Source organism: Tamandua tetradactyla, chromosome 6 (assembly GCF_023851605.1).
Source record: "Tamandua tetradactyla isolate mTamTet1 chromosome 6, mTamTet1.pri, whole genome shotgun sequence".
Lineage (NCBI taxonomy): Eukaryota > Metazoa > Chordata > Mammalia > Pilosa > Myrmecophagidae > Tamandua > Tamandua tetradactyla.
This window is the reverse complement of record NC_135332.1, coordinates 55,316,740-55,329,984: the sequence shown is the minus strand read 5'-3', so window position 1 is coordinate 55,329,984 and position 13,245 is coordinate 55,316,740. Positions and strand designations below refer to the sequence as shown.

Below are 13,245 nucleotides of genomic sequence, written 5' to 3'. Positions count from 1 at the left end.
TGTAAAATAGGGATAGTAATATTTTTCTGGTAGGGTTGTTGTGAGGCGTTAAGTACCTGAACATTGGAAGCCCTCCATAAATGTGGCTGTCGTTAATGTTACTTTGACTTTGAAACAGTTTTTTTCTGGATTTCAGCCTATCTCATCGGCAGGGTCAAGCATTCAGGTGCATCCGTTCCGGCTGCGGAAGAACACTTAGGACCTCACTGTACGCTTCAGTGACTGCTCCACCTTCCGTCCAGGTCCTCCTCACACCCAGGGCCCACTTTGGGCGCAGGAACTAATGCCACAGCCCATTTAAGGACGGGAAGGGGCGAGCCCGCGGAGGCACCGCCTCCTCGCTGACGTCATCACGCACCGCTAGCGTATGACGCTCTGGTTGCCGCAGAGACGCCCCGCCCCCGCGCGGCGCTGCGGAACCGGAGCTCCGGGCGGCGTCGGCAGCAGCGCGGGAGGTAGCGAGGCCAGGGCGTCAGGAGCCGGCGCGGCGACCGCAGCGAGAGTGTCTGGGACGGAGCAGACCACGACGAAGGCGAACAGGCAGCCGGGCCGGGCCGGGCCACGGGGAGAACGGCCGCCGGGAAGCGGGCGGGAGGCTGGGCGGGCAGCGAGCAGCCGTCGAGACGCGAAACGACATGGTGTTGCTCAAGGAGTAGTGAGTGTCCGGCGGGCCGTGCGGGAGCCGGGAGGAGGGGGGTGGGATGGGGATGACGACCGGGGAGACTGACAGCCCGGCGGCAGGAATGCAGCGGCGGCCTGGAGGCCCGAGGGGATGGAGGGCGCTGGATGAGCTGTTGGGCGGCCCAGCGGGGACCCTGGGAACAGGAAGAGCCAGATATACCCTAGAGCTGCCGAAGGGGCAGTTAGAGCTGAAAAGGCCTGAGGAGAGGCGGAGGAGACGGGGCCGGTGAGGGCCCAGGTGAGGCTGAGGGGACAGAGAGAGTGGTCAAGTCTTGGAGGAGCCCAGGAGACAGTGGAGGCTGCACCGGGCGGAGGAACAGTGCAGAGACTAGAACACTAGATGAGATGTGGGGTGGTTCTCCAGTGGAGGCTAAGGGATGATGCAGGGGCTAGCCAGGAACTGCAGGAGGGAATGTGAGGACCGATGGGGGAGGGAGGAGATATTTGAAGGGCCGAGAGCAATCAGGCAAGGATAGGTCCGACTGGTGAGTGCCCAGTGGTGGGGAAAGGATTGAGGGTCAGGGAAGATCAGATAAGACAGCTGAGGGAATGGAGTTGGGATGATAGGGAGGAGTGATGAGAGGAACTTGGGGAATGAGAAGTGGCTGCCCTGTGTGTCAGGGGAAGGACTGTAAAAAGTGGAGTCAGGGCCAGGCTTGAGTGACAGGGGAAGGGTTTGCGGGGATAGAGCAGAGGAGGCTGAAATAAGGGGTGGCTGGGGTCACAGGGTGCCCAGATGGTAAATGCAGAAAAGGAGGCATTTGGGAAAAAAAACAACAAAATTTGGGATGACTGGAAAGGACTTAGCATGCTGAGTGAGGTGTCCAAGTGATATCCGGCAGGGGCTGATGTGAGGTGAAGGAGTTATGTGATGAAGGAGAGAAAGGATGTTAATAGAGAGTAGACCAGAAAGAGAGTGCTTGTGAATGAATATATGTATTACTGGAGTAAGGGGTGGGGAGTGTGAAGGATAGGAAAAATGCCTATCTTTAAGGGCATTCTCAGCCTTGGTGCAGAGATGGGATATTGCTTTGAGAAATCCAAGCAATATCTATGGCAGATTTCCATAGAGCCATTACTTTAAAAAGACTGTGAAGAGTGAAGGAGTTCCTGGGTAGTGACTGAGGGTGGGAAACTGGTGACTCCTGGAGGGGGTTGCAGGAAGATGGGTTTACTCCTGAAATTCTTGGGATGTTGAGTAGGGATGTTTCGGAATGCTTTTGAGTACAGAAGACCCATCACTGAAGTTTATGGTTTATAGGGACATTTTCATTTCAAAGTGGAGAGATTGCATATGCATGTGCAGAATTTACAGTGAGACTGCTTCTGGAGGGAGAGATAGTGGGCAGCATTGGGCCAGAAGCCTAGGAAATCCAGAAGTGGGAGTTATCCTGACAGGAGAACTGGTAGAACACAAGTGGCAGCCAGGCAGGTGTGTGGAGGGCTGTTTCCATTTTGCCAGTGAAGGTACTTTGCCCGGTCCTCACCAGACTTATTCCTTGGGAAGTGTTCAGGATATTTAGGTCATTGTGCAGAGCTTTCGATAACAAAGGGAGCAGAGAACCTGATGTCACCCAGGTTGACACTATGACTGGAGAGCATTATCTTGAGGCCTTTCCATCTCTATTTCTTGACGACCTTTATGAACTTAGTCCAGCCAGAGCATAGAGCTTTAGATGGTGGTTAGGAGCCTTGAAATCCCAAGTGGAAAATAGCAGGTGCACTTTGGATTTTAATCTTGAATATCTGGACTGACAGGCTCTTCCCATTCTCCTGATCCTTTCTCCTATTCCCAGATGTATCCTAGAATCTGTAGTTTTGAAAAGAAGGTCTGGTTGGAAAGGGAAGAGACCTTCAGAAGGGATTTGAGTGAATTTTGAAGAATGGTGCTCCCTTCCCATTTTCTTGTTAACTCCCCGTGAAGCCTGCCAGAGAGAGATCCAAGGTGCTGGCAATGCAGAACCTGCCTAGCATCTGCATTTCCTTTCTGCCAGACCTGTGCCTTGTGTACACTCAGGCGCATGTGTGCATCCCTGGAGGGGAAAGCTTCTGAGCCACTTGGCTGTGGCTACAGTGCTGCTGCTGCTGCAGCTCTGGGAAGGGTGCGAGTGAAGGTCACACTGAAGTGAGCACAGCTCCGAGTCACCCCAGCAGTACATCTGTGGCCCTTGCCTTTGGAACTGCACTCTCTTGCTACCAAGGTGGTTTTGTTCTTGAAGAGCAAGAGAAAACTGTCTGGGTTTGCAACTGTAACAGAAGAAGCCTCAGAGCATCCTGTCAGGAACTAGCCAATGCCTGTCCCTTTTGGGAGGAGACTTGGTACCTACCCAGTATCTGAAGATTGTCCCTGTTGATTTTTCTGACACTTCCTCTAACAGGATTCTCCTTAATTTGATTTCTGCAAATTCTTAGATGTGATTTTGCTGCTGTTCTTGAAGATAAAAGGCTCATTGTTTTCTAGGAAGTTTCTTCTGAGGATGCAAAAATTCTGGCCTCCAAGTTGAAAGTATTTTTTTCTGCACCATTGACTTTCTATAATGGGAGGAGTGCATCAATGGCAGCCTCCAGTAAACTGGAGGATTTATGTTATTTGAGTCATTCAGGAACAGGGTAATTGTTATCGGGCTGTCAAGACTTGGAGCCCATTTTGTTTCTCCTGCTACTTTTCTACTTGGTGTGTGGTTTTTCTCAGACTTCTCTGTGTGTTTCTGCTTCCTGGGGAACCTTTATGGAACCAGAAAATAGTGAGCTGACTATTTACTACCCTGGAGCAAGGAGCCAGATTGGCGGAACCATGGCATAGGAATGGGGGCAGAGCAGCTCATGCTTCACTAAGCACAGCAGAGGCAGCAGAGCCCAGTGGGTTCCAGCCAGGGTCTGGGATCTGAGAATCTAAACTTGGGAACTGGCTTAACTTGTGTAAGTACACCAGAGGTTTTTGTCTCAGCTCAGTGACCTCACAGCCTTGAGCTGGGGGTTGGCTGTGGCTCTGTGCTCCAGTTGCAAGCCACCAGGAGGAGTGCTGCTTACCTCGCACCTCTGTGGGATGTGGGGACTTTGCTGGCCATGGCTTTTCTGAACCAAAAAAGTGTTCCAATTGCAAGCTACCAAGAGGAGTTGCTGGTCCTTCCTACTATGGGTGGTCATTGAAATGGAGAAGAAAAAAAAGTGATCAGTTGGGGTGACTTTGAACAGCTTCTGGAGGTCAGGACACCAGTTGGGTATCCTTTCTTGGTGGCTTGGTGGTAGTGGTTGCATTTTAATACCCTGTCCCAGAGCAGAGATGATTGGTGCATCCCTTCAAAGTGATTAAGGCTCCAAGAAGCATGACCCCATTCCTAGCCTTTTACCTTGAGAGATATTAGGAGGTTAGATTCCCGGAGATATAAGTCCCACGGCCTGATTCTTTGGGTCTAAATCCTCATCGTGATTTCAGAGTTTGCAAGGTGGGTCCTAACATCCCGGTCTTACTGACCTCATTGGGAAGTCCTGTTGAGGAAGATAATGGGCTGGGAGGGGGGAAGACAGCTCCAAATGTGAGTCAGAGGTCTGGGAAGTAACTGGAGGATGGGGTGGGAAGGTTGGGAGGTGTGCAGGTTTGCACTGAATCACAGAGTTCTAAATGGGATGCCAGAAGGGCACAGAGGTCCTAGCCTTAGAGCACTCAGAGGGCTGTTTTCTGCTGGATTTCTGACAGTGAGTATTGTGCTATGTATAACCAAATGCTTAATACTGTTCTAAGGTGATGTTTGAAGAGCCCTGAGTAGGTTTCAGAGCCTGAGGTTGATTTTCTCTTTTCCCTCTCTTCTAGTCGAGTCATCTTGCCTGTGTCTGTAGATGAGGTAAGTCCTTTTTCTTGCTTGTCTGTGGGTATGTATATATGTATGATTGCTTATGACTGTTGGCTGAGGTGGGCTCTCAGTGGTCCATACTCTCACAGGTCCTTTGTGTAGCTTTCATTTTTGTTCTAAGGTAGAGATAACCAGTACTCAATTTGGATTTTCCTGGTGCCGCTTGCAGCTGAAAGAAGCAATTATTTTATATATCTGGGCAGCTTTGTGCAGCCTGCTCCAAGCTGCTGGCATGCTGCATGACTTCAAATAGAGATGAAATCAGCTTCTTTACCTGCTGGGTCTGTGCCCATTTAAGACTGTGTTATTGATGGGATAAATGTATGCATTTCTGGGCACTCCATGACTTGGCTGAGAAGTGTGTATGGCTCTCTCCAGTCATGCAACAAACTAGCAGGGCAGGAATTGTCTGAGGCCCTCCCTAGCTGCAGTAGGCAGCTGCTGGGAAGGCCAAGGCACCCAGAACCCTCCTTTTACGGAGGGCAGGGAATAACAAATAGATTTGACTTGTCCTCTGTCCTTTTATGGTTCTTAGGCCTGATGTTTTGAATATGGAGATCTGGCAAGATTTGCCATAAAAATGTTCAAAGGCCATGCTGATTCAGAGTTGGTCTCTAGAGCAGCAAATCATGTCACAGAGCCTCTCTTGTCCCACCCTTTCTCTGAACTTCCTCTACTTTCTCTCCTGTCTTAGCCTTCATCTTTGCTTCCTCTGAATCTCCAGGTCCCTATAGAAAGCTTATAGTTAAGCTCAAATTTGGGTGAAGTTTGTAGGTCAGCCAGTATAGTACCCTCAGTTACTGGGCTTCAACTTCCTTTCTTGCAGTGTCAGTATGAAGATCCTGTGATAACTTCCACTCTGTTCCACGTATGAAATGGACCTTTAAAAAATTAAATCAGGCCAACAAGGCCTGCAGCACTCTTTAGCTGAGGCGAATATCCAAAATTCCAGGCCCCAAGATGGGTGGGGCAGGGAGTAGTATTGGGCTGCACATCTGATAAGAGCTGTGGTGAACTGGGAGAAGGGGAGCCTCAAACATGATCTGCAAGGTCTGGGAAAGGAACATAAATGAAATGAGACTAGGCAATTTGGGAAGGGGGTGGGAGCAGGCTGAATAGATGCTGTGATCCCTGGAGGCAACTGAAACATGGCCAGAACTCAGAAAACAGCTGCCAGGGCTGCCAAAGTGTTGGTTTGGGGGGACCCTGTTAAGTTACCTCCCTGGGGACCTTGCTGTCTTTACTAAAAATAGAAAGTGATGCTTTTCTGAATCAGGAGACCATAGCAGGAGGCCCAATAGGTCTCTTGCCCCCAAACTCGCAGTGTTTGATGCCACCTTCTCTGCTTTAGAGGATGATCCTGCCCCCAATCAGCAAGATGTCCCCCCAGGAGTTCTGGGGTACCATAGTATTGCGTTTAGGGGTGAAATAGATGCTTTTTTTCTTTTTTCTTGCATGAGCTGGCACCGGGAAACAAACCTGGGTCTCCAGCATGGCAAGTGAGAACTCTGCCTCCGCAGCCACTGTGGCCCACCCTGGATGCTTCTTTTTACAGGAAATTTCTTGTTGGAATGAAGGGGTGGGAATGTCTCTGATAAGTGTTGCAGACCAAAGAGGGCCTAACATAGTCCTTGGAGCATCTCTTGGCTTCTCTGCCTATAGGGCTGGGAGGTTCCAAAACACTGTTTGCTTATTGTGGAGCCCAAGAACTGGGGGGGTAAAAGTAACTGTCGCCTTGAGAGTATCTAGAATGGACTGCTTTTAGTTTGTGAAGTTTTTTTTTTTTTTTATTTCAGCATTGAGGAAGTGGTAGGGTGGGGTAATCAGAGCCCAAAGTCTACCAAGCTGAAGTTTGGGAAGTTAGTGCTGGTTAAGATTCTTCTGTCTCCCCGGTGATGGTCAGCTCATTCTCAGCAGGAAACCACTGAAGAAAAAGCAGTGACACATGTTCTGGGTAGGGTTGAAGCAGTTGCTGGTCGTTGGATGGCTTGAAGCTTAGTTCTGGGGATCAGAGTCTTGAATAGGGACGCCAAGGGAGGGAAAGTAATGACTGACCTTCTCAGAGTCTTTGTCAATAACTCCATCTGACTCACAGTTCCCATGGAAATGGCCTGGTATCATGTGACTGTGGGATTCACTTCCCAAATTGGAAGCCATGACTTGAGGCTCTCACAGTTTTCTGAGTTTGGGAAAAAAGAGAAAGCCATGCCTTTATAACCATTTTAATGGCAAGAATCAATATTTTGGGGCAGAATTAGCTTCAGGCTGACCAGAGCCTTTGATCTGAAACTGGGGTGTGGTTTCTAGGGATTGTGCAGCACAGCAGAAAAGCTCAGGCTATTTGATGTGGGTGTGTCCACCAGAAGCTCCTGGCTCAGGTTGGCCCGCCTTTTCCCTCCCTCTCCTGTGGGCAGGGCTGTTTTACTCTTCATTTCCCTTCCAGGGCCTGGCCTGGGAGAGCCATGTGGTTAGGGCCAGCAGCTATATTGTCTTTCATGCCATGTTGCCTCGGAATTTTAGGCCTACCCACTACATCTTCCCAGGGAAGGTTTGTCAAAGTGGTGGAGTCTGTTTTTCTCAGGTGAGATTCTTGGTTCTTTGGGATAAGGAAACAGATCTCAAGGGCAGGGAGGACTGTCCTAGGCCTGAGTTGGATAGCTTCCTAGTCTCCTCAGCACTCTCGGTTTCACACCCCCAACTCTACCCCATCTGAGTCTGGCTTCTCCCCCAGGGTGCAGAGCAGGTATACTATAGGGAACTGTCTGGCATGAGAAGTGTCCCTCACTTGTAGCTTGTGGAAGCCAATCTTACTTACCCCTTTGGATGAATAAAACTGCCTTTACCTGGCTCATTGGGATTAAAAGCTCAGAATATCAAGAGAGATTAAAGTGGGAAGATGCTACTCCAACAGACTGATCCTCTTAGGGCCTACCCTCTGACTCCTGCAGCTGAAGAGGAGCCAAAAGAAGAGGATTAGTCTCTGCCCGTGGGCCCCTCCCTAAGCAGCACCATCAGCCAGCAACACAGTTCCCTCCACCAGGCCTCTCTCTAGCCTGCCCTTTAGGATTGCTGAGTCAGTGTTTAGATGTTCTTGTGACGCATCTCTGAAATGGAGCTACTGCTTGTTCTTAGGAACCCTAGCTCGGCCAAACATTGATGCACCTTGGTAGAGGTTTTCACATGTGCCTCAGCTAGGAGGTGAAGTTGGAAAGGCATAGGGGCAGTTTGGGACTCTATGGGGACATTGAAGCAGCACTGATGCTGCTAAGGATTAGCAAGGTCAAGGTGACTGGCTCTCACCCAGGTGTTCCTCTTCATGAGATTAACTTAGCCTTGATGGCTTGCCTTGATCTTTTTTTGACATTTTATACTGGATTTTTGCTTTGGAAGTTAAGACTCTTTCAGCTTCGTGGTAAGCAATGAATTGTCTTGGTTTGCTGTTTCGCCTTCCAGGCTCTGCACAGAAATATCCCTGCCGTGCTTAGGAGCTGCCGGGCAGAGCAGGCCTCCAAAGCTGTGGGGAAGCCGCCCCGAAGGCAGTCTGGGCATTGCCCCTTCGTCCTTGCCGCTGCAGGCAGTGATTTCAATGGTGGCTGCCCAGAGGTAGAACTTCTCTGTTTTAAACTCCAAAGAGAGAAAAAAACCTTTGTCCTACAGCCCTAGGAGTACCAGGAGTTTAGAGAGGGTTGGGAAAGGGTGGGGAAATCTTTTATCTTCCCCATTTCCTCCCCCAAGTGTGTGAATAATCGAGTAATTTTGATTTTCTCATACTACTTAAACAGTAGTAGTACTGTGCCTGGTTGGCACTGTTAGTGATAAGAAAGTTGCATCCTTTGGTACAGATATAACTTTGTATATAAAACTGTTGCTGTTTATTCTCTTTTCACCCTTTTTCTCCCTCAGAGAGGAGGGGGCAGCAGGGCTGGATCTGGGCACTGCCTAGGTCATTGGCTCTGACACTGAGCTGTCCTGAGAGGGTCAGATGATGCCAGTGATATTGACCAGTGACTTGATAGGATGGCATTTTAGTTTCCCAACTGCTAGTTTCCCGACTGCTAAAACAAATCCATGCAGTGGGTTGGCTTATCAACAGGAATTTATTGGACTGTGGTTTCAGAGGCTAGATGGCTTACTTCCTCCCAGGGTCAGTAGCTTCTGGTTGGCTGGCAATCTTTGGAGTTCCTTGGCTTTCCTGTCGTACGACAGTGTACATGATGGCATCTTCTCCTTTCTCTTGATTCGTTGACTTCCAGTTTCTGAATGCTCCCTTTGGCTTCCTCTTCAGCTTCAGTCATATTGGATTAAGGCCACGCTCATTCGGTTTGGGTGCACTTTCGGTAAACATATCCTCAAAGATCCTACTTACAAATGGGCTTACAACCACTGGACCAGGGGTTGGGACCTGAACATGTCTTTTCTGGGGGACATGATTCAATCCCCAAGAGGTGGCATGTGATCCAAATAAAGTCAAATCAGACTTTTGCCATCTGGTAAATGCCAATGCCAAGGATGTACACAGCCAGTGCAGACTATGGGATAGGAATCTGCTCTATCTAATATGGGAAGCAGGAGCACTTGCTTCAGCCCCACCGGAAATGTGAAAAGCCCCATAAGGTTCAGTTGCCTGCAAGGCTTTTCTTTGAACTCTTTGCAGGGTGAGGAGGGGCCCAGTGTTGGAGAAAAACAAATAGATGAGCCAGTTATACAACATAGGTTGTGGATTTCACAGCTTTGGGCAACTTTCTTTAACATATCTTAAGACGTGTTTAATTGACTGGGATAGAGACTTCCAGTGATCAACCCAGATCCTGTTGTAGAGCCTTAGTATCAGAGGAACATCCAGAGCAAAAGTTACTTTGGACTCAGTAATACCCTGTAATCTGTTTTCTGGATGTTGGTGTGAGATTAAGTATATTCACCTGCCTCTTTTTTCCTAGTAAACTCTGATGAGTGATGTGAAAAATGGGAAGGGTGATAGTAAATACATCTGAAGGGTAAAGAGAGGCTTTGGAGCAACATTTGCTCCAGTTGCTTTGGGTGGATTTGGGCCAGGCCTCTGGAAAACTTCACAATGACCTTCCAGATGAGGAGGTCCCCCAGAGTGATCTAACTGGACTGTTAACAGCAACTGGACTATACGTGTCTGTCGAGAAGATTCTGTGTTGAGAATTTTTGTCTCTCTGTTCCTGTAGTATCAAGTGGGACAACTGTATTCTGTGGCTGAGGCCAGTAAAAATGAGACGGGTGGTGGTGAAGGTGTGGAGGTCCTGGTGAATGAGCCCTATGAGAAGGACGGTGAGAAAGGCCAGTACACGCACAAGATCTACCACCTGCAGAGGTATGTGGTTGGGGTGGCAGGATTGAAGATGGGCCTGGTTTTGAAGTGGAGATTATGGATGATTGGGGTGTTTCCATGTTACTATCAGTTTGCTCAAGTTACTTCACCCCTGAGAGTGGGTGTAGTCCATTTTTTTTTCACATAAGTAATACCTGCCCCATCAGGGTCCTGGTCCCCAGAAGTGATAGTGTTTAGTTTTGTGGGCCCTTCCATTTTCTGTGCATATACAAGTACACATTGGTGTATGTGTGTGTATAAATGTGTGCTGGTTTCCTTTATTGTTATTTTATATAGATGGATCATACTATACAGGCATTCTTCCTTTAGCTATTTTCTTCCCTATCATATAATAGCTCTCTTCACTTTCAGCATATGTTGACTCATTCTTTTAAATTACACATAGTATCTGTAGGATTATATTGTACATATATGTTTTAAGTTGTTTAACTTAAAGCATATAGTTAAGTTGTTGAACTATATGTTTTAACTTAAAACATATATAGTTATTTCCAGGTGTTTACGAACAGTGCGCCAATAAAAATCCTTCTGCTTTAATCCTTATGTTCTTGTATGTGTAAATTTGTAGCACGTGTTTCTAAAAGTAGAATCTCTGGGTCAGGTAGTACTTTAAATTCTTATAGATATTGTGGAGTCAGCTATTAGAGATTTTGGTACCTTTCTTTCAATAAAAGACATAAGTATTTAAAAGGGAAGCTTGAACTGATTTGTGAATGAAAATCTATAACAAACCACACAAATTTGGTGAATCCCTAACTAAAACAGTCGTAGTTCAGTAAACTGTGAGCTGACCCATAGGGTATTAAAAGTGACAGTAAACATCTACCAGCTCAACAGAAGCAAAGCAAAGCTATTTTAAGAACTGGGAAAAATGAATCTGAATCTTAATTGATAGTCACTGAAGTGAGCTGAAGCCAATTGCATTTTCATTTGGTGAAATCCCTGATTAAATGTAGTCAGTTGGTCTGGTGATGTGGAAGTGCTAGTCCAGAGGTGTATAGGATTTGTGAGTGCTGAAAGTAGGAGGAGAACCAGGAGGGGAGCCATACTGTGAAGTGGGGTGGAATGGGGCCAAGAGGAGGATGTGTTCAACATATTCCAGTTTCCATATCAGTGCATTCCTTTTCCCTCTTTGCCTCTTCCAGTTCCTCCTCCATCCCTATTCTGAGTTGACTGCCAACCAGTCTTGTTTTTTCTTCTTACATGGGCAGGTACTGGGAATTGAACCCAGGTCTCTGGCATGGCAGGCGAGAACTCTGCCACTGAGCCATCATTGCCCGCCCACTGCCAACCAGTCCTTACTAAGCAGTTAACAGCTAAATAAGATTAAAATTAAGGCTAAGGATATACCTCCCCCATGGTGTATTTATATTATATTTCTTTTTAAACATCTTTTTGTTTTTAAATACTTTCACACTTATAGGACAGTTACGAAAATAATACAAACCCTATACAGACAATTCCAACATATCTCTATCCCCTCAGGTACCCAGATTCACCAATTTTAACAGAATGCCACGTTTGCTGAACACTTGAATGAATGAATACATATGTTGTATACATCATGCTCCTTGAACACTTATACTGTTGTATACATTTCCTAAGAACAAAGATATTTTCTTACATAAACACCTTACTTACAGTGATCAAGTACAGAAAATTTAACCTTGCTATAAAGCTTATAGTCTATATTCCTTTTTTTTTTTTTTTCGTATGTCCCAGAAATGTCTTTTGAGTCTTCTCTCCTGCCTTGCTAGGTCACATCCAGAATCAGGTATTGCCTTTAATTCTCATCTCTTTAGTTGGTCTTCGTCTTTTTTTTTTTTTTTTTTTTAAGTATTGTGGAATCATATATGCAACATAAACTCTCAGCTATTCCCAACCATACCATTCAGTGGGGCTCATCAGATTCACTCTGTGGTGGTACTCTCACCACTTTCCATTATTAAAACTTTCCCATCTCCCCAAACTGAAACCCTATACCCACTATGCATTATCTCTGCATTCCCTTCCGCCCCCACCCCTCACCCCTTACCCCTGACAACCTGTGTTCTAATTTCTGTCTCTATGAGTTTTTGTAATTTCCAATTTTTTTTTGTTACTATGTGGCTTAAATGTAACCTCTTACATTTGTAACAATTTTGTTTCCCTTTGTAACAACTTAATTTCAATACTATACATGAACTGTTTCTATACCCTTCTATTCTCCCACCTTTATGTAGTTCTTGTCTCACATTACATGTTTATGTATTATGAGGTTAAACCATTGTTTTCTCATTAAATTTTTTGCAGTTGCCTTTTAGATCCTGTAGGAAACAAAAAGTGGAGTTACAAATAGTCCTCACGTTTATATTTACCTGTCATTACCCTTACTGAAGATTTCTTCACGTGACTTCAGTCAGTTGTTCTATGGCCCTTTCCTTCCAACCTGCAGAGCTCCTTTTAGCATCTCTTGTAGGGCTGATCCAGTGGTCCTGAACTTCTTCAGCTTTTGTTTATCTGGGAATATCTTAATCTCTTCCTCATTTTTGGAAGAGTGTTTTGCCAGATACGTAATTGTTGCTTGGCCATGTTGTGCTTTCAGTACTTTAAATATGTCATCCCACTGCCTTCTTGCCTGCATGGTTTCCAGTGAATAATCAGCACAATCTTATTGAGGCTCCCTTGTATGTGACATGTTGCTTCTCCCTTATAGCTCTCTTTATCTTTGATGTTTGCCAGTTTGATTGTAATATGCTGTGGTGCGGGTCTATTTGGGTTTATCTGTTTGGCATTTGTTGAGGGTCTTGGGTGTGTATATTCATGCTTTTGTTTAATTTAGAAAGTTTTAAGCTATTATTTCTGTGAATATTCTCTCTGCCCCTTTCTGTTTTTCTTCTCCTGGGTTCCCACAGTGTGTAATGTGGGTGCGCTTGATGGTGTCTCACATGTTCTTAGGCTCTGTTCACTTTTCAGTCTTTCTCCTTTCTGCTTCTCAGACTGAATGATTTCAGTGGTCTTATCTTCAAGTTCACTGATTCTTCTGCCAGCTCCAATCTTCTCTTGAACCCCTCTAGAGGATTTTTAATTTCCATTACAGTGGTCTTCAGCTCCATTTGGTTCCTTTTCATAATTTCCATCTCTGTATTGATATTCTCTTTGTGTTCACCTGTTGTTTTCCTGGTTTCCTTCAGTTCTCTGTCCATGTTTTCTTTTTAGGTCTTTGATCATAATTGGGACCATTTTTTAAGTCTTTAGTATTTCCCAGGTCTGGTCCTCATCATTGTTGGTTTTTAATGCTTTAATCTTCTCCTGTGCCTGGGCCATCACTTCTGTATCTTCGTTTGTTTTTGTAATCTTTTGTTGAAACATGAACAT

General features: G+C 46.2%; 1 protein-coding gene across 1 annotated transcript in view; it reads left to right on the top strand.

Annotated features, from left to right (window-relative positions):
- Positions 1–405: 405 nt before the first annotated feature.
- PITPNA (phosphatidylinositol transfer protein alpha) overlaps positions 406–13,245 on the top strand; it is a 48,226-nt gene continuing 35,386 nt past the window's right edge. Inside the window, exons 1-3 of the mRNA XM_077165473.1 lie at positions 406–655; positions 4,493–4,523; positions 9,725–9,870. Coding sequence (XP_077021588.1) covers positions 636–655; positions 4,493–4,523; positions 9,725–9,870 — 197 coding nt within the window. The 5' untranslated portion in view covers positions 406–635. The remainder of the gene's footprint in view (positions 656–4,492; positions 4,524–9,724; positions 9,871–13,245) is intronic.